General features: G+C 36.4%; 2 protein-coding genes and 1 long non-coding RNA gene across 4 annotated transcripts; 1 reads left to right on the top strand and 2 right to left on the bottom strand.

Moving 5' to 3' along the window:
* The first annotated feature begins 5,179 nt into the window (after positions 1 to 5,179).
* On the top strand, positions 5,180 to 7,626 carry LOC6503039 (innexin inx7). Its single transcript, XM_001963324.4, has 3 exons — positions 5,180 to 5,602; positions 5,700 to 6,409; positions 7,090 to 7,626. The coding sequence occupies exons 1-3, from the start codon at positions 5,369 to 5,371 to the stop codon at positions 7,466 to 7,468; spliced, it is 1,323 nt and encodes a 440-aa protein (XP_001963360.1). The 5' UTR covers positions 5,180 to 5,368; the 3' UTR covers positions 7,469 to 7,626.
* A 7,117-nt stretch (positions 7,627 to 14,743) lies between these two features.
* LOC6503064 lies at positions 14,744 to 15,978 on the bottom strand. Its single transcript, XM_001963323.4, has one exon. It carries the CDS (start codon positions 15,457 to 15,459, stop codon positions 14,980 to 14,982), a length of 480 nt encoding a protein of 159 aa, XP_001963359.1. The 5' UTR covers positions 15,460 to 15,978; the 3' UTR covers positions 14,744 to 14,979.
* Positions 15,979 to 17,701: 1,723 nt separating this feature from the next.
* Positions 17,702 to 18,607, bottom strand: LOC123257506. Of its 2 annotated transcripts, none has more exons than XR_006507595.1 (2): positions 18,022 to 18,607; positions 17,702 to 17,873 (listed from the first exon to the last, which is right to left on the bottom strand). It is a non-coding gene; the product is annotated as an uncharacterized LOC123257506 (long non-coding RNA). The 2 variants fall into 2 exon arrangements; XR_006507596.1 differs by having other exon boundaries at positions 18,430 to 18,607.
* Positions 18,608 to 20,321: the final 1,714 nt, after the last annotated feature.

Below are 20,321 nucleotides of genomic sequence, written 5' to 3'. Positions count from 1 at the left end.
ATATTGAACACTTTTTAATACTTATTTTTTGTCCCAGTGTAGCCCTGAAATAGAAACAAAAACTCAATGACTGACTACCTGTTACACTCGTTTCTTGGTTTCTCTTGTTTTTTTTTTTTCTTTATTTTCTTCCCCTCTCTTTTGACCCGATCTTCTCAGGTTGGACTTTCTTCCTCTTCTCCTTCATCATCATCTTCTTTTGTGTCCAATTTACCTGTTCTGTGAGTCCATAAATTCAAACGCAATAGTAGTAGTTCTTTGGGTTCCTTTTTCCAAAAGACCCTCCTCGGAAACTATCTCAATTGTAAATTAAACATTTCAATCCCCAGGCACACGGGCTTATCTCCGGACTATACCTCCATATAAGTGTCTATACTATATGGAATACACATCTATAATATTTATATGTATTTGGGTCTTAAATTCCTATAACATAACACTTTATACTTTATAGTGTGTTGTATTGGCTGTCAAGTGCTACAATTCGATTGTACAAAATAATTAAAACGGTCTAGATGTCGTAATACCCGGTTCAGTAGCCAGGGAGCTTGATAAGGTTTTAAAAAAAAATGTATAATCAAAAATACTAAAAAACTATAGATAGAATAGACTGGACCTTGAAGGTCTTGAGTAAAAATGGAGTAGGATTTGGGTTTAAAATTAGTATCTTAAAAGCTAAAGTCCTAGTATCTACTAAAGTTAGCTAAGCTAAAAATAAAAATTAAATAAAGCTAATTTAATAAAATCTAAATATAATAAAAAATGGTAAAATACTATAAATAGAATAGACTGGACCTTGAAGGTCTAGACTCTAGAGTCAGAATTCGAATAGGATTTGGGTTTAAATTTAGTATCTTAAAAGCTAAAATCATAGAATTTCCTAAAGTATTTAAAAGTTAAAAACAAAAATTAATAAAAGCCAAATGCTAACTATAAATCATTTAACTTTTAACTTTATCTTAATACAGATAGTCTAAATAGACAATTTAATTTATTATGTTAGCCAGGCCCACAAGTGATCACTGATCTTGGCTTAGTCCATGTTATATGGCTCAAAGTAAGATGTAAATTTAAAAAAAAAAAACGCTAAAAAAAATCTCAATTAATAATGATTTGCAACTACCTGTCAACAAGCTGGGTGGAAAGCAATAAAGTCTGGCTATAAACCCATTAGGCCCAAATGTCTTAACCAACTACTGTCTGTCGGGGTGGCTATTAATAGCAAAAAAAATCACAAAAAGCCGCAGAGATATGGGATGTCTTCATAAAGTATATCAAATTTCGCACAGACTTATGAAAAAAAAAATTATTAAAAAATAAATAAGAGAAAAAAAATCAATGCAAGATATGTGATTTTCAAACAGATGCTCCCGAAATACAAAAAATTTTGTGTAAATATTTAGATAAGTCATTTTCCCATCCCCAGTATCTGTATCTCTACTTTGGTATCTCCAACTGTTGCTCATTGTATCTGTGAGATTGTCAATCTCCAGTGCCCGGCGAAGCATGTGCCAAGTTAATTGTTTCAGCTTAGTCAGCGTCTTCACACGATATCGAACATCAACACATTTTTCAAAATTCCCCGAAAATTGTCTGCGTCATGAAAAAAAAAATCTCCAAAAGCAATTCCATCAGATAGATCGGCTACGCATGCGCTTCTCTCAGTTTTCGCTCAATTCTAGTCTCTTGCTCTCTCTGACGCTCTCTTGAGAGCTTTTTTGCTGCTGAACTTATGCAACGGATCGAAGATAATTTATCTATTTGAGCTCTCTCAGGCCATCTATCTGTTTGTTTGCTTTGTATCTGACGGATACTTGAATAGTTTTCTTACCAGGCGGCTCGACTTCAAAGCAAAAATGGAACTAAGTTCACGGGATCTGAGAATTATTTTTTTTCATCATTAATTTTACAAAAAAAATAGAATAATAATTTTTTAAACTAAGAATAAAATAATATTTAATAATATAATAAATATATATATTTTTTTTTTCTTAAATATGAAATAAAAAAATCCAAAACACCTGCCTTTTATCAGATTTATTTTTAATTATTAAAAAAACAGCTTTTCACTGTCAATTAAAAAATCAAAAATTAACATATTTAGATTCTAAGAGACTTCAACTGCAATGGGATTAATTAATAAGTCTGAGATGGAGACTTCTACAAATTAAAATTGTAATTGGCCAAGACTTGACCCAAAAATCACAAATAAGTTAGTTTTAAGGACAACAACTTTTTACCAATCGAACGCAGATTTAATGATAATTCCAGATGGATTTCAACTGGTTTCTATATGAGTATATCTTATATTTGTATCTTTTTTTTTTTTGTAAATCATAAATGGCAAAACTTGTAAGTAAATGCCAAGGAACTAGGTATTTTGCAATGAAATTCAGAAAACACTTTCACTTTTTCAGCAGAATTATTATTTTGTTGCAACGAATGCAAAAAAAATATATATCCCCATGTCGAGTATCAATATCTAAATATATATATATATGATATATATATATTTTTGTATATCTGTGTATTTAGTTGCTTATGAGTGGTAATTGAATCTGTAGCCGAGGGTAAAATGTGTGCAGCGCCTTGCTTGAATGGCTCGAATTTCCACTTTATTGCGGTTTGATTTATTTAAATTTCAATGCAAGAGCCTTATAGCTTATATAAGTATTTAATCATTTTTTTAATAAATATATCTTTATCAGTAATCTGGGCTATGTTAATGAAGCAATAAGCCAATGAATCAATGAACTCGTCAAAAAAAAATACTAGAAAGGAGTAGTAATTGGACATAAAACCGAAGTTTATATACCCTTTCAAGTATTTCTCTTCATAAAATTTAATCTCCAGCTTCTGTTATCAAAATAAGACAAAAATATGACATTTCTAATCAATCAGTTATATGACAGACATAAGATATAGTCCACCGATCTGTACCATTCCAACTTATATATTTTTTTGGCTAATACTAGGGCTGTATCCCAAATCTAAACTGAATAGCTTTAAAAATAAAGAAAATATATAGCTTAGAAACTAGTTAGCGGACAGACGGACACGCGGACAGTCTAATATCGACTTTAGAGACAATCCCGATCAAAAATAAATTATATTTCCCAACATTTCTTCAATAACTTTGCTCTCTCTTGGCCAAAATAAGAATACCCTTTGATAGGGTATAAAAATAAAAAATATATACATTTCCAACGAAACCCTAGACGGTTAAAAATTCAAGCAACCAGTCAACCGGCTAAAAATGTTGCAATTACTAATACAATAATACAACAATATCGTGGCACTTTCGGGGGCTCCAGTTACGCACGCTTTTCTACATCTGATATGGGTATAGTATAGGTCGGTCCGGTCTACTATATCTTATCCGGCCCCGTTCATTTTTCTTTATTTTTTTGCGCCACTTGGCCGCTTAAGTAATAAGCCCCAAATACAGAGTGATACGAATATGAATACCAGGTAAAGTCATTTAGATAAGCGACAGATAAATATAGTGATACTACGATACTACGGATTTTAGTCCAACATTCTACCATCCTAGAAATCCAAAAAAAAAATACCAAAAAAAGAGAAGAATTTTAAACGGAACCAGGGGATTGCACTGGAAGATAAGATTGTCTTGAGTCAAAGAAAAATATACAACACTTTAGGCATTAGATACACTGAAGAAATAAAGATTACAAAAGGTTTTAATATCTAGAATTTTTTTAAATAAATGGAATATCTGGAAAATCTCTAGTTTTCAGAGAGAAAGATACGATTTGTAGCTTCTACTTGGATTATTATTTTCAGATACATTTTCTCTCAGTGCAGGACCGACTATAACCCACCTCTTAAATCCATAGCGTATTCAATGTTTGTAAAACCTTGCGGCGCTATCAACCCAAAGCAAACACTCGAATAAATCCATCATAAGAACTGAAAACCTCAAAAGTGTCTACAGAGCCTAGGAAAAATATGTCCAAAGAGTGACACTTAAGAACATACATATTTGTCTGGCACTGATCTGGGTCAATATACCCCGACAATATCAGAGATATATATATATATATCCAAAGTCTGTGCCATCCATCAAATTGATTCGCAATTGAAATAAAAAGAAACAAATAAAAAAATTGACCAAAGTTTCAGATTAAAGCGGAAATACTTCCTGAAAAATAAAAAACTAAATGACTCAGAAGCTTGAATTTCTAAATGGAAATAGAGATGATAAACAAGAATGAATAATATTAAAATTAATATAAATATAGATCTCTAAGAAACTCAAATCTTTACTTAACTCTTCCCTTGCCATGATTGAAAATGATGTCTTGAGGTGTTTCTTGACTCATTTTATTTATTTCCACTGATTCATACTGAGTCTTTTGTTTCTGTGAAAAGGCTTTTTGGATCTCCAATTTAGATTTCGTCTTTCGGGGGGCTTACTCATTTCTAATCATTGAAAAAAACACCCCTACACCTGGCAAACAAATATCTTCAGGCACAGCCTTCCCTCCAATCAAAATATAAAAAAAAATAAAGAATCGATAAGACAAACCCTGAGAATCTGAGGGCCCTTTCGGATTCACGCTCTTTATATTTGTAATCAGAGAACTATATAGCTTCCCGTTTTTTTTTTGTTTCATATTTTAACTCAATCGGCACGAGCCGGAGGCATGTCGTTGCTCTATGAATTTATTTTAAAATTGCAAAATGACCAGGAATATCACAAAACTACTTTTGGCTCCAGAGAGTACCTCTCTGCACTGAAAAAAATAGTTACTTTTTTCCTTAAACATCCATAACAGAGATAGAAACAAAGTTCAGTCTTTGAAACCCATTTTTCAAAGAGCTTTAGCAAAATGGTGACCCCGAATGGTGACCCCGACGGCGTTATAAACAAAATTTTAGCTCCTAAAAGGCTTTAAATTTTATTTTCAGTGTAGTACTACTCATATTACCCATAGACTCCTCTTGGCAACTCTGCATTAAACTCAATTAAACTGCTGAATCGGGGTTTCAGAGCGTTTAGGGTGCTATCTTATCGTATTTCAGTTCAGTTGTGCTGGCTCTTCTGGATCTGGCCGAGTCTCCTGGCCAAAAAACAAAAAATCAAGAAAGAGAAACCCGATAAGGGGGCCCAGAAAGCCGGAGAACGTCGGACGGAAAATCGGAGCGTAAAAAATCGGGGAAACGAGACCCGGAGAATCAGAGTCAGTGGTAGTTACGAGCCTTGCAGTTACGAGGAGTTAGCCACCGCAAGCGGAGCGGACCAAAACCCCAACCAAAATAACAAACCGAAAGCCCTAAGAACCCGAAGAAATTTAAAAAAAAAACGTAATCGTGGCATAGGGTCGAAACAGATAGCGACGCGACAATGCTGAACACCTTTAGTTCGGTGAGGCAGTACCTCAAGTTCGATCTCACCCGGGTGGTGATCGACAACTTTGTGTTCAAGCTGCACTACCGATGGACCTTCGTGATGCTCCTGGTGGCCACCCTGCTGATCACATCCCGTCAGTATATCGGTGAGCATATCCAGTGCATTTCGGACGGAGTAATAGCGCCGGTTATCAACACATTCTGCTTCTTTACGCCCACTTTCACGGTGGTGAGTTATCAATCGGGGTCACCAAGGGGGTCATTGTGGGGTCACCAACCCATAGCCCTTAAAGATCTCCCTCACAACACCTCTTATCCCCATTTAGGTTCGCGATCTGAATCACACAGTATTCAGACCAGGCAGTGAACCGCCTGGCATTGGGCACTACGATGCCAGCAAGGATCAGATCAAGAGGCATGCCTATTACCAGTGGGTGCCCTTTGTCCTGTTCTTCCAGGCCCTGTGCTTCTATGTGCCCCACTTTCTATGGAAGAAGTGGGAGGGTGGTCGCGTCAAGGCTCTGGTCTTTGGCCTCAAAATGGTCGGACTGACCAGGTATCTGAAAAATGATAGTTTACGAATCGGTAAGCTGAACATCCCGTCCATGGCCGAGGCGGAGGAGAGGATCAAGGACATCCGCAGGACAATGATAGATCGAATGCGTTTGAATCAGTCGTGGGGCGCTCACTTGGTGTTCACGGAATTCCTCAATTTGGTGAATCTCCTGCTGCAGATCACGTGGACGAATCGATTTCTCGGAGGACAGTTTCTGGATCTGGGACCCAAGGCGATTAAGGGACGTTGGTCCGAGGAGCTCAGTGTCCTGGACATTGTTTTCCCCAAGGTTACCAAGTGCCGATTCCATAAATATGGTGCCGGTGGCTCTCTACAGGATCATGATACGCTCTGTGTCATGGCCTTGAACATAATGAACGAGAAGATATATACGATTCTCTGGTTCTGGTATGCCTTCTTGCTGACTGTCACCGTTCTGGGTCTTATCTGGCGACTACTCACCCTGTGTTTGTACAGAAAGTAAGTACATGGACTGTGATTAAGTTTACTAACTGGTATGATAGATGTCCGGGTGTCCGCTTGTCCGTTTGTCCGTCAGTTGAGTAACTGGGCTTGAAATTCTTATATCTTCCAAGATACTTTAAACTCTTCATATAAACTTAGTCACCTTTAATAGACTTGTATTATTTTTTATTTTTTATATTATATACATACTTTTTGTTTCAAGAGTGTATAGTGTCCGTGTGTCCGCTTGTCCTCCAATTCTATATAAAAGCTTGTAATTCTCTCATCTTTCAAGATTTTAAATTGTAACTTTCTATATAAACTAAGTCAAATATTCTTGATTTATCTTATTATTTATTTTATTAATTGTTTTATTATTTTTTTGTATAAGTGTTTATAGTGTCCGTGTGTCCGCTTGTCCGTCGGTTCACTAACTGGGCTTGAAATTCTTATATCTTGCAAGATTTTAACTTTAATTATAATTATTATTTTTATTTTTTATCTTTTATATTACATACTTACTTTTTGTTTCAAGAGTGTATAGTGTCCGTATGTCCGCTTGTCCGCCAATAAAAGCTTGTAACTCTCTCATTTTTCAAGATTTTAACCTGTAACTTTTTATAGATGCTTAGTTATATCTACTAGAACTATTTTATTTTAAATTTTATTAATTATATTTTTATTTTCCCAACCAGCCTAACCTTCACCCGCTGGTCCCTGTACTGGGCCAAGCCGGGCCGACTGGACGAAAAAGAACTGGCCGCTGTGATCGACAAGTGCAACTTCTCCAACTGGATGTTCCTGTTCTTCCTCCGCACCAACCTCTCCGAGTTCCTCTTCAAGAAGGTGATCTATCACCTGGCCAGCGAGTTTCCCAATCCGGAGACGGACAACGACATCAACGCCTATCGGGACATGGGTGCTTCGACCTCATCCTCGACGGTGAAGGCCCGCTATCCGGACATAAATGGTCTGGACACTGTGGATGCACCGTTGTTGCATCAACGACACCCTGCCACGCCCCCAGTCAGTGTGCTCCCGGACCCATCGGATATGACCAAGATGCCCGTTTAACGAAAAAAAGGGGGGGCTATAATTTATGCATTCCAACTAGTTAGAAAATTAATTACTTTTCGAGAATTCTGTCATTTACGTCTGTGTTTTTTTTATTTTTAACTCTTTTTTTTTTTTAGTAGATGATCATTTAAATATATATTTATTTTTAAGAGACACTTGGCTTTGTTTTATTTTCAGTTGAAAGCAACAGGTTTTCAGACAAAAAGCCAACAAGCTCAAAATGGCCGACAACTTTACGTTTTTTTAGTGTTTGGTTTGGAAAAAAAAAATATGTATATGGTGTGGGTATATACCTCTGAAGGTGTGTGTATATAGTGTATATAAACCCACCAGACACCTTGGTGGGGGGCGTGGGCGTGGCCCAGTGCGGTTTGGTGACCCACTTTGGTGATCCGCTGCGGTTTCGAAAGTGTTTTCCTAACATAGCTTTTGGGATCGAAAGTTCACACTATAAGAAGATGAGATACCTATGTGCGGTTTAAAACTCAATTGTTTTCGTTTTTTACGTAAACCATAAAAGTATCCTACCAGATATTAGAAGCCGATAAGGGCCAAGTCCAGATACAAACAAAGATAACCTATTTATGAGGTGTAGGGGAAACAAAATTGGTCGGAAAGTTCAGAAAACCAAACACCTTTGTGTTCAACTATGGCACATAACTTTGTCTATATCTTTATTAATTCTGATCCGATTCTTCCGAGGAATGTCTTAAACTATTTGTATTTTAATTATCCATCAATCTGCATCAAAATCTTTTACCGAAATATTTTATTTAATTTTTTAAGAAATTTTTGTGGAGAGTTCATCGATAATGTAGGATTTTCGTTATGGTTCAAAACTATATCCATATCTTGGCCAATTTTCATCCGAATCTTGACCGGGATATCTTAGAAGATTTTTATTTCAATTCTCCACCAATCCGTGTCAAAATCTTTCATCGAAATATTTTTGAAAGAATTTTTGTGGGGTGAGTCCCCTTTGAAAATATAGAATTTTCGTATATAGCTTGAAACTATATTCATATCTTGGCTAATTCTCAGCCGATTCTTCATCGGGATGTCTTAAAAGGTTTGTGGATTAATTCTCCACCAATCTGCATTAAAAATTTCATGGAAATATTTTTTTTAGATTTTTTTCCAATTTTTGTAGACAGACCCCTTGGAAAGTGTAGGATTTTCGTATATAGTTCAAATCTATATCCATATCTTGGCCAATTCTCATCCGATTCTCGATTGGAATGTCTTAAACTACTTCTATATTGATTCCCCATCAATTTGCATCAAAATCTGTGATCGAAATCGAATTTGTTGGATTTTCTAAAAAATGTTGTTGGGAGTCCCCAAAATAAAATCATTTCTTGGCCAGTTCTCATCTCATTCTTGATCGGAATACTTTAAATGCTCCTTGTTTCGATTCTCTATTAAGTTTTATAAAAATTTTTAAATAAAATCACCTCCAAATATTTTTTTAGTTATTAGTATTTAACCCTTTTACTTGGTGAGATGTATCTGCAAGTCTAGATATGTCGCCTTAGTTCCTTTTAAATAAATTGTTATATCGGCAAAAAGATATTTGAAGAATTGACAAGTGAATAGAAATACTGAACATTTACGCATTCCAGCTCTGTCATAACCAAGTCCGTATTTGGACCGATTTTCATGGAAGTTTTCCTCCACCGGATAGGGGGGCTTCTCCAGTTTTGGTGGAAAAACCGCGACAGCTGTCTTTAGCAATCAATTAGTAGGAGAAGCTTTTCGGGCCGACACATTTGGCACTAGCTTTTGGCAGTTGTGTTGGCCAATAGGTGTAATGGCAATACTAGTTATGACACCTGCCTTTGGCCAAAAGTGGTAATAGCCATTCGAGTCTCTCCCGCCACACATCCATCCATCCATCCATCCAACTGTCGCTCTGACAAGATTCTCGCTTTGATAGTTTGCGGTCAATGCCGACCAGGTAAAGCCACCTAAACCGAAAGCTATATAGCTATAACTATGGCTTTGGCTTTAAATCTAAATCGAATTCAGTCTGAGCCATAGAGACAGAGAAAAAAAAAGACAAAAGTTCAACATTCAAAGCACTGGCAGTCCATTAAAATCAAATGGAGCTTGCGGGGATCAGGTTTGTTTCTTGTCACCTCGACACGGAAAACAAAAAAGCGTTAACTTTACTAATTAAATTAACTAATTATTAGGGAGTTTTAAGTGGTTTTTTAATTTTAAATTTTAGGGGGTTTTAAAGAGAATTAAATATACATTTTTTGTCCTTATAGAACTTGTTAAAAACAAACTATTTTCATTTTGGAAGACAAACTTTAATCTTTAATCTTATTTCATATAAAAGATTTTTTAATATTTTTTCTATTTTTTAATTATTATATTTTTTTTGCAGTGCCTTAGATTTTTTTGTTGGCTTTCCAAGATCTCCACTTTTTGTGCCAGAACTTCAACTCGCTTCGGTTCTTGTTCTTTTTCTTTAAAATCAGTTCGATTGGATCGCAGCCTGCATATCAAGTGATTTCTTTCAGTTTTTGTTGGATTTTTTCAACTTTTTTTCTGAGGCTGATATACAAAAGATATAATAAAAGCCAAAAAGAGAAAGAAAAGACCCCAACAAAGCAGAAAGCCAGCTCTCCGAATATATCAAATAATAAATAATGTGCCAAGCTCGCTCTGTCATTGCTCTTTCGGTTTTTTGGGGGACATTTTCTTATCGATGTAGTTCGTATTTTTTGATAATAATAATAATTAGAATTCCATATATTTTTTTAGTTTTTGTATATTTTTTAATCATAATAGTCATAATTAATACAAGAAAATATAGGCTTTCTGGTAAGCACTATTTTAGAGACTTTTTAGAAATTATTCTTAAAGTTTAAACAACATTTTTTAAACCCTTTGGTTTTCCTAAACATTTCCTAACAATAGGAAATTTAATATTCCTGAATATATTGAAACCTAAATATTTTTTTAATATTATAAATTTATTTTTTACCTATTTCATAAAAATTAAAAAATCTACACAAGAAAGAGTAGGTTTCCTGGTGAGCATAGAGAGACTATAGAGACTTTCTTGAAATTATTCTTAATATTTAAACTTTAAATATTTTCTTAATTGTATAAATTTATTTTTTATTTAAAAACCTTTTGACTTTAATATTTTTTTATCGTTTTTTTCTTTATAAGACATAAGTAACAAAACTTAGTTTATAGGAACCTCTGGGACCTCCTATTTTTCTAAATCTTAAAATCGTTTTAATAAAATTCCACAAAACCACCCTTATAGTGTATTTTATAAATCGCCTAAAAACAAAAAAGTTAACCATTTTTTCGTTATTGTGTTTTATTTTTTTTGATTGTTTCTCCTGCCATTGTTGATATATTTTTGTAAAGTTTTTTTTTGTTTAACCCCCGCACTGGTGAATGACCGTTAACATTTAAGAGATCCAATTTAGAAATCGAAATAAATTTGTAGATTTTATTTCACCTTCTTTCTACCTGTTTTGTACCTGTTCTGTAGAGTTTTTTGTTGATTTTTTTTTTTAAAGAGAAACTAAAGATAGCTCCCCCTCGTATTTCTTTCTGAATGTCACACACATACCTTCCAATTATCGAAATTGATGCGACAATTAACACTTTTGAACTTTTGCAGCTGCCTGGGAATCAGAAAAAAAATTGTTAAAAAAAACTTAAGTGGAGGTGGATTTTTGAATGCCCCGTGCCTTGGCTGGGAATTTGATGCCAATAAATTGCATGCAATTGGGACACTTGTTGCATACATTTTTCCCAATCTCTTGGCATGCAAATTTATTTCAATTGCATTTAATTTGTGCGGATTAGCGCAGACACTGCCCAGGAACACTAAGGGGCATCCTGGAGGTAAAAGGGGCTATCCCAATTATACGTTACATACTCACTTTATATATATACTATATATATGTGCATTTATGAGCCACGAGACACAAGACACAATTTATGGCCATTTATTAGCAATTTAGAAGAGTTCAAGCGGGCATCTCATTTTCTGGAATTTGAATTTGGGAACAGTTTTCCATTTATTTTTCTTTTTCTGCATTATTCAACTTCCTTTGTGGGTTTTTGGATTTTTGAATAATTTTTAGGCTTAAGGGGGTTATATTTTGGTTCTTTAAAAGATAAACTATAGTTTAAACAAATAAATAAAATAATTACAATATTTTTTAGAGATAAATTTCATAGGTAAACTAAAGAAACTAAAGAGAGTTTTTCAAATATTTTTTTCAAAACTATTTTTCAAAAATTCTAGACCTTTAGATCTATCTAGAATCTAGAAATCTAGAATTCTAGATTTTTTTTAAAAGTCTTGAGCCATTTTTTGAGCCTTTTATAAAGAAATATATCAATCCTTAAAACGTTACCACAATTATCCTTCCAAAAAGTCAAATTAAAGGTCCTGTAACAGGATAAGAGCAAAAGCCACCCCCGAAAAATCGTAATTTTCCCAAGTGAACGACCTTCGATGCGTCGTTTTTCCGGCAACAAGGAAAGGAATTCGCCAGCTCCTTTGTGTCCTTTGTGTCGTCATCTTTTTTTTTGGGAATCCTAGAGCTTCCGCCAATGACGCAAAAATATTTCAAACGTAGGTCAGGACTTCGACTTCCACATCGATTTTGAGTCTTTTCCGAGTGGTTTTTATTTTTTTTTTTATATTTTTGTGTTTGAGCGAAAAGTCCTTTGTTTGATATCAGGAAGCAGGAACAAAGGATAACTCTCTCTCTCTTCGACTCTCTCAGTGATTTGCTATCTGTGGGTGGGAGAGATCCACCCCCAAAAAGGACCAAAGCATGACGCAGCAGCCTGAAAATGTGCGTTTTTTTCCGGGATATTCCCGAATCTAAATACGTTTTTCTGAAACATTTTATGGGGTTGCCCAGAGATGTGTTGTTGTTCGGCGGGGGTTGTTGGCCATATCTCTCTATATCTCTTATAACTCTCCCTCATTAGTCTCAGTTCTCAGTTCTCACCTCGCCCCTACCCCGCCCCGACCTTGGGTGCAGCATGTGGCACACGTTTTTGGAAAATCTCTTGGAAATTTACGAGAATTTTCCAAATGCATTTCGTCTGCATCTTTTGATTATTTTTAGAAGACTCGCTCTTGGCAATGACCTTGAACATCTGTTGGGAAACAACAGATTCTCTCCCTCTATTCCTTCCCTCAAAAAATCCAAAAATAAATCATGATTTTGGTCTTTTCCTTTCTTATATAAATTAAAAATCACACGAATGAGATTAAATCTTTATTTTTTTAGACCACCATGTCATGATTTAATATTGATAAAAAAATCATATTTGATGAACTAAGACCCCTCTTTCAGATACATTTTAAATGACTTTAAACACCCCTCCATCAACCTTCAGTACTATCTCTTTTTTTTTAATAAAAATATTAAATAATCGAAATAAATGGAATTTTTTTTTATTTTTTTTTTTTGTCAGAGGAGGGACAGGGCATAAAAATGTGACACTTGAAGTGCTGATAAAGAATCGACCCAAAAGGCGATTAAAAGTGTTTACAAAACTGATTCCGGATTCTGGAAAAAATTACAACAGATCTATGGAGAAATACTAATACACTTCCCTAGAAATCAAAGCCATATATTATTATGATCTTTCAACTTTATCTCTTTCTTCTCATATTTTTATACCCTTGCAGAGGGTATTATAATTTTGGTCAAAAGTGTGCAACGCAGTGAAGGAGACATCTCCGACCCTATAAAGTATATATATTCTTGATCAGGATCACCTCCTGAGTCGATATAAGCATGTCCGTCTGTCCGTCTGTCCGTCTGTCGGTTTCTACGCAAACTAGTCTCTCAGTTTTGGAGCTATCGAGTTGAAACTTTGCACACACCCTTCTTTCCTTTGCAGGTAGTATATAAGTCGGAACGGCCGGGATCGGTCGACTATATCCTATAGCTGCCATATAACTGATTGATCGGAAATGCCATAACTTTGGTGTTTTTTAAGTTAGAGGGTTGGGACTTTCCACACATGTTATATTTGACCAAAATATCTTATGTACAAAATTTCATAAGGATCGGCCGACTATATCCTATAGCTGTCATAGAACGATCGAAATTGGTATAACTTTGGTGTTTTTTTTAAGTTAGAAAGATGGGATTTGGTACAGATTCTATTTTGGGAAAAATAATTCAATATGCCAAATTTCATAAGAATCGGCCGACTATATACGATCCGCTACATATCTAATAATTCAAGATGCGTGGCGCCACCTAGCGGACTGCGACTGAACTGCAAGGGTATATAAACTTCGGCTCCGCCCGAAGTTAGCTTTCCTTTCTTGTTTTTTTTAAGATGTATCTTTGTAGCTTTTTACTTCTTAGACCCTCCCCGTTTTTAGGGCGTGGCTGTCACAGAGATCGTTGCCCAGCTCGAATTAGTGTCGCATGCCCCAATGATAGCGCCTCAAGGCGCTTTCAATTTAGACAATTACGCAACTGTCCGTCTTGTCCGCTTGTCCGCTAGTCCGCCTGTCCGCTTGTCCGCCTGTCCGTCTGTCCGTTAGCGGGAGTATACATAGACGGACAGGTTGCGCTCTCTTTGAGCTTAACCAATCAGCCGCTAATTGAGCCGAGCTGGCTTAAATGATCTCGTTCAATTGCCAAATGAAAAGAATGTCAAATCCAATTCGAATTCCCATTCCCATTCCGATTTCGATTGATCGGAGGTCAGTTGAATCGTATTCGGTCGGTTCTTAAAAGGTGACCGCGAGAATCGCCGCGGGGAATTGGAAATCGCATCGAATTTATGCAACTATGTCATGAAGATCAAATAACGACGATTTCTTCAAGGTGGGTTCTTCTATTTAAGGTTAGGTTTTTAATCAAATTTAATTCTGAGCTATTTTTTTTAAATTTAGTTTTGAAAATTTTATATTTTTTTGTACCTTATGAACTTCTTATTTTTTTACACTTCTTAAAGCATCAAATGCTTAAAATACCTAAATAGTAAAGTATCTTAAACACATTTTCTAAATACTTTCAAAAACCCCTTCAAAACTCTACAAAAAACCCAACTCAAACAGCTTGAAAAAGAAGCTCAAATTGCGCAAGCGTGGCTTGCTCTCTCTCACTCTACGCTTACAATCTATACATCTCCCGCTCTATCTCTCTCTCTCTCTTGCTAATCGATCCCCACCTGCTGTTTCATTCCGCTCGTTCCCCGCTCAATTACCGTTTCGTTTCACTCCCAAATAAAAACATCGCTTTCAGGTTAGATTTGAATGAGTTTCTTTTGTTTTTTTTTCTTTCTTAAAATACTAACAGTGTGTGTGTGTTACTTTACTTTGTTACAACTTACAATTAACAAACTTAGGTATTACGCAAAAAAAAAAAATTAAAGATTGTGATGCGGCTTGTGTTTACAAAGCTTTGTCTGGGTGCTCTTCTACGCCTCCCGCTCCGCCGTCACTTCGTCTCTCGACTCTCCCACTGGCCGCCCCACTCTCCCTAGTGACGGGCGAAGAGCGTGAGTGTGAGGAGCGCGACAGCAGCAACCACACCCCATTTACCGTTGCCCCCCGAAACTAGAGAGAAGGCGGCATTGCAACCGTCCGTGTCGCAAGTGTATATACAGCTGCGATAATCCATCCGATCGCCCTTATTCCGGACATAGTCACAGTAGTTGCCCAAATCCTTGGAGCTGCAGAATCGCTTGGCACCGATACCGCCCTCGAAGCGACCCACATGCTTCACACAGAACTGCGCCCCATGGACGCTGGAACAGTTCTGGGGCTGGATGTCCGGTTCGTCGTAACGCTCGAACCACTCGCCGCACTGGAACGGCTGATCCGTATCGCTGGTATCGCATACGTAGCACTCGATCCCCGATACCGTTACAATTGGCAGGCTTACCAACACTAACACTCCCAAGAGCTTCACCAGCGGCCAGAGGGCTTGGGGCCGGGAGCGGATTGTCAGGGCGGGCATTACGTCACGCAATAACAAATCGTAATATTAATTAGCCGAATAAAAATATGATTAATAATTATCCAGTATTAGCGTCGCCAGCAGATGCCAAGTTTATACTGAAGCGACTCCATTTCCGTTCGTTTCACGTGCCCACCTTCAAAAAAAGAGAGGGAGGCTCGCTCCCCCCTAATGGAGAGCGCGACTCAAGAGAGCGGAAGAGCTGTAAGACTGGCTTGATTCGAGCCAGAGTCGAGTCTAATTTGTCTATTTTTCTGGGCCGCCCAAGGGTCAAGACCATAGATAAGCCACTGGAAAAATGATAACACAAGTATATTAGTTTCTGAAAAGTATTGGAAATGGTTTTCAACGAGTTTAAAATCTAAATCTAGAGATTAGAGATTTTTAAGCTAGGTTTAGAGGGGTTTTAAACAAAACAGCTACTTTAAAACTTAATATTAAAGGTTTATTTTATATATTTTTAGATGTTTTGTCTTCAAGAAATACTGTTTAAATAAATATAACCAAAAATAACTTAAAAAACTAAAAATAACATCTGTAAGCCTAAAAGCCAAGCTTATATATTAGGAAATATTTTAAAGCCAGATTTATAAATCTCTATTTTAGTCAAATCCGTCATCACTAGCATGGAGTTATTCGGCCAACTCTCTCAGCTTGGCTCTTGGCTGAAAGAGAACCGGTTGCCTGGCAACGGCTCAGGGCTAATATCTAGGGCTAGAACGTCTAGAGAGCGCCGAATCCAGCGAGTCCTTTTCGCCGGCGCCCTGGTAATCGATGCTATCGATGCAATCGGTTATCGACGTTGACCTTAACTTGTTTTTTTTTTTTTGTTGTTTAAACAGCAACAGGTAAGGCATTTCATTCGTGACGTGACTGGAAAGAAACAACAACAACAAAAAAGCACTCAAAAAAAGAAAACAAACGAGCTCACAGATACAGATACAAAGATACAGATACAGAACCGCAGAGCTCAGCTCTTTTTGCTTTGTTCTTCTGCCTGTTTTTTTTATTTTTTTTTATTTTGTTTGTTAACCAAGTTGATTTCTGGCATTTTTGGTATGCTTTCTTAGGTGGTTTTTATAAAACCATTATACCCTTCAGTAAACAAGGGGTATCATGGTTTTTAGAAAAAAAAAATACAAAATAAATAATACTTGATAGAGAAGTTAGGTTAGAATTTCAAAGGAAGATGTCTAGAGTTCGACTCCCTTTTTTTTAAATAATATATTTTTTATCAATAGAGTGTTTAAAGATTCGATCTCTATATCTTGGTTATAAACTTTCCTGTTCTTTGAAACCAAACCAAAACGAGGGCATTCAACTTCTTTCTGCGTTTCTTCTGCTGCTTCTTCCCAGATTCTTCGGCCCGGAGACCAGAAGAAAGACAGCCAGAGAGAGAAGGAGAGAGAGAAAGAGAGGGAGGCATTGTCAACCGATCGGGCCACAGATATGTCCATTCCCAACACCCTCCGCCACCCAATCTTTCAAAAAAGAAACTAAAGCCAAGCCCACGAGTTGGTAATTGAAAGCCAAGCGGGTTTTCTCCTTTTGGATTCTTTGCCACAACCTGGTGGGGATAAAAGTGGCCAGCCAAGTTTGGAATGCAGAAGGGAGCCACCATACCATACCAAGTCCAAGTCCAAGTCACCCCGGACCAAAAAAACCACTTAGAGTCATTGCGATCCGCACTTGTGCACTCTGTGTTTCCACCTAATTATACAATATACTTAGGCGATCCGGTCGAACATGATCTTCAGTGGCCATTAATGATCAGAAAATCAGAGAAGAAATGGTCTTGTCCATGGGGGTAGATCCTCAAGTGCTAGACATAACGATTTAATGGCCAAATGTTCCTCAAGATCGTTTTTCGGTGTACTTCTAATGGATGTCTCAAGTCCCCTAGGGCTTCAAATCTTTTCATTTGTTTTCTGATAATAATTTTACAAAAACAAACGACCCGATAACACTAATTTATAGGACTTTTTTGGGGAAAATCGATCCATTACAAATGTTTATTAGTTTTGTAGTGTTGGGTAATGGGAAAAAATCATTATTTATTGGAAAGCAAATAAATCTTAAATTTTATGATATTTTAAAACTTTTCAATTTTTTTTACGATCTTGAAGAGCCTGCCTGGTGTCTTTGTTAAGATTTCCACCGAAAGACCTCTATTTTTAGTAACTCTCCGTAGTACTAGACTCCTGTCTACGTGACGAATTCCCATTCCAATGCCCATTGAAGATTTGAGTTTTCTTTTATTTTAATTTTTATTTTCATTTTCAAGAACAGATGCCTAGTCTCTGGACTAAATATAGATCTTTAGGGATGTTTTGGGGTCCCGAGATTGTCGATCTGGCTTTTGTTTTCCAGTATTTTCCACACGGACTCGTTTTGATCGCCGATTTTGCGATTTTCTGCAAATGGTAGACATATTTTTCTCAATAATACATATGTTTATATATAAAGATACACTGAAAATTATAATTTAAAAAATGTTTAATTTATTGCAATAGTTAGTTTGAAAGATAAATTTGTATCTTTTATCTTTTAAAGATCGTTTACCGATCTCTCTTTGGTCCTTGCATTTTTTTCTGTGCATTTTCCAGCCAGACATAAAAGGAAGCTGCAACCCCCTCTGTTAGCCACCCTCCCTTCCCCGCTATCTTTCTCGTTTCCCTCTTCCCCACTCTTTTCCGTTCTTTTAAGGAAACAAACCAAAAAGGAAGTTGCAAAACAGGAGCAGCTGCTGCCATCAGAGAGCCAGACGGTTATAGAGAGAGAGAGAGAGAGCGAGAGCAGGAGAGAGCCCTTGGCCTTGAGTGAAATTGCAAAACTCTCTCCCCCAGAGAGAGCGGAAGAGAGAGCCTTGAGTGAAATGGGTGCTGAGTGCTTTCCTCGGTTGCATCCACACAGTTGTTGCAACACGCGGAGATAAATCAAGAAGGTTCGTGCGCCCGCTCACGTACTTACGTGCCACGATATTGATACCGCCCGATACCTGGCGGTATATACATATAACATTCAGGGGGCGGGGACTGGAGGAGGGCGTGGTGCGTCGGTGGTTAATGGCCAGATTGTGACAGACGTGACACTTGGACGAGTGAAAGGTTCCAGACACGGTTGCCTCTTTGTCCGCATGCCTTTTCCCAGTTTTTTATGTTTCTTCAATGATTTCGAAAGTCATTTCAGGGGTGTGGCAATTTATTTGCAATTAGGCAATACAATGGGTAGTTTTTTTCTTAAATTTTTTTCCAAAAATTAACCAAATTTTGCTGTCCGCAGAGACTGGTGTCCGCTTAAGAGAGGATAAACTATATTTTTCTTTTAGAAATTGTAATTATAAGAAAAATATAACAATATAAGGAGTAATAATTTTCAAAGCTGTGATATTTTCCCAAATTTTTGGGAATAGTAAACTTTTTTAGCACCCCTGTCCGCTTAAGAGAGGATCACCTATTTTTTACCTTTAAAAAGTATTCTTTTAATACAAAAACATACATATGAGTATTTTAAGCGAAAGAACCCTTAAAAATGTATAAAACTGCTTTATATTTTCCGCATTTTTTAGGAAATAGTCACCTTTTTTAGTATCCCTGTCCGCTTAAGAGAGGATCAGTTATATTTTCCTTTTAAAAAGCATGCTTTTAATGCAAAAAGAACATAATATTGTCTATTGCGTGTATTGTATGCGAAAAAAAATAAAAACATAATATATTTCCGGCTTTTTTTTTATGAAAATTTAAAATTTATTGGAACCCCTGTCCGCTTAAGAGAGGATCAGTTATATTTTCCTTTTAAAAAGCATTCTTTTAATACAAAAATAAAATAATATTATCTATTGCGTGTATTTTATGCTAAAAAAAATAAAAACATATGCATTTGTGATATATTTCCCGCATTTTTTTTATGAAAATTTAAAATTTATTGGAACCCCTGTCCGCTTAAGAGAGGATCAGTTATTTTTTGATTTTAAAAAGCGGGCTTATGTAACACCCTCTACAAAAATAATTACTGGCATCCATCAAAAGCCAAGTTTGGTGGAAACTTCAACTTCAACTCGAATCAGGGCCTGAAACCGGGCTTGGAACTCCATTTGCTTGCTTCTCGTGTCCGCGGGAATGACAACGCACTTAACATTTTAGGTTTTTTGATTTCTTTTTTTTTTTTTAAGCCCGAAAGTGCGCATTTTATTATGGCTCCATAAAAAGGCCAAGTCGAGGGAATCAGGCCCAAAAAAAAAAAACAAAAAAAAATCAGCCTTAATTTAAAATTAAAAGCAACACGAACTCACCGCATGATACAATAATAAAGATGGGGAGGGAACTTGGCCGATTTCTTAGGGGCAAAAAAAAAAAAAAAAAAAAAAAAAAAAAAAAAATTGGTAAGACAAAACCCGCCAAAGGGGCTAAGAAAAAAAAGGGTTTTTTTGGGGCGGGGGCAGAGGGGTGTAACCCATACCATAATCGAGCTAAAATGCGGTTGCAATCCGCCCCTGATCCCGGCCTCCTCCTCCTCCCCAATCTCCCCACATAACTGTAATTTGGGAGTTTCCCATATTGGCGGAATGATTAAGTGACTCAATGGGGGAATGACTGGATGAGTGATTGAGTGATTGAGGGGGGGGGAGTGATATTATTCGTATCCGATATCCCCCGAGGAGGTTATTCGATTAAAAATCACGTTCTCGAGGGATAAGGATTCCAGAGAATTCAAGAACTTTTAAATCGGAAATTGAAAAAATTATATATAAAAAAATATTATTATAATTTCAATGGCAAATCGAATTTTTTAGATTATCAGTTTCTTAAATCTTTTAAGGGTTTATTAATTGTTTTGGACATTTTAGGAGAAATAAGAAATAA

The sequence above is a fragment of the Drosophila ananassae genome, chromosome XL (genome assembly GCF_017639315.1).
Source record: "Drosophila ananassae strain 14024-0371.13 chromosome XL, ASM1763931v2, whole genome shotgun sequence".
Classification (NCBI taxonomy): Eukaryota; Metazoa; Arthropoda; class Insecta; order Diptera; family Drosophilidae; genus Drosophila; species Drosophila ananassae.
This window is presented reverse-complemented; position numbering and strand designations above follow the sequence as displayed.

What these genes read in the sequence shown, in the direction of transcription:
- LOC6503039 (XM_001963324.4), top strand. Translation starts at nt 5,369, where the DNA reads ATGCTGAACACCTTTAGTTCGGTGAGGCAGTACCTCAAGTTCGATCTC. An exon ending in TTACGCCCACTTTCACGGTG is followed by an intron (nt 5,603 to 5,699) that starts GTGAGTTATCAA and finishes ATCCCCATTTAG; the next exon opens with GTTCGCGATCTGAATCACAC. An exon ending in ACCCTGTGTTTGTACAGAAA is followed by an intron (nt 6,410 to 7,089) that starts GTAAGTACATGG and finishes TTTCCCAACCAG; the next exon opens with CCTAACCTTCACCCGCTGGT.
- LOC6503064 (XM_001963323.4), bottom strand. Translation starts at nt 15,459, where the DNA reads ATGCCCGCCCTGACAATCCGCTCCCGGCCCCAAGCCCTCTGGCCGCTG.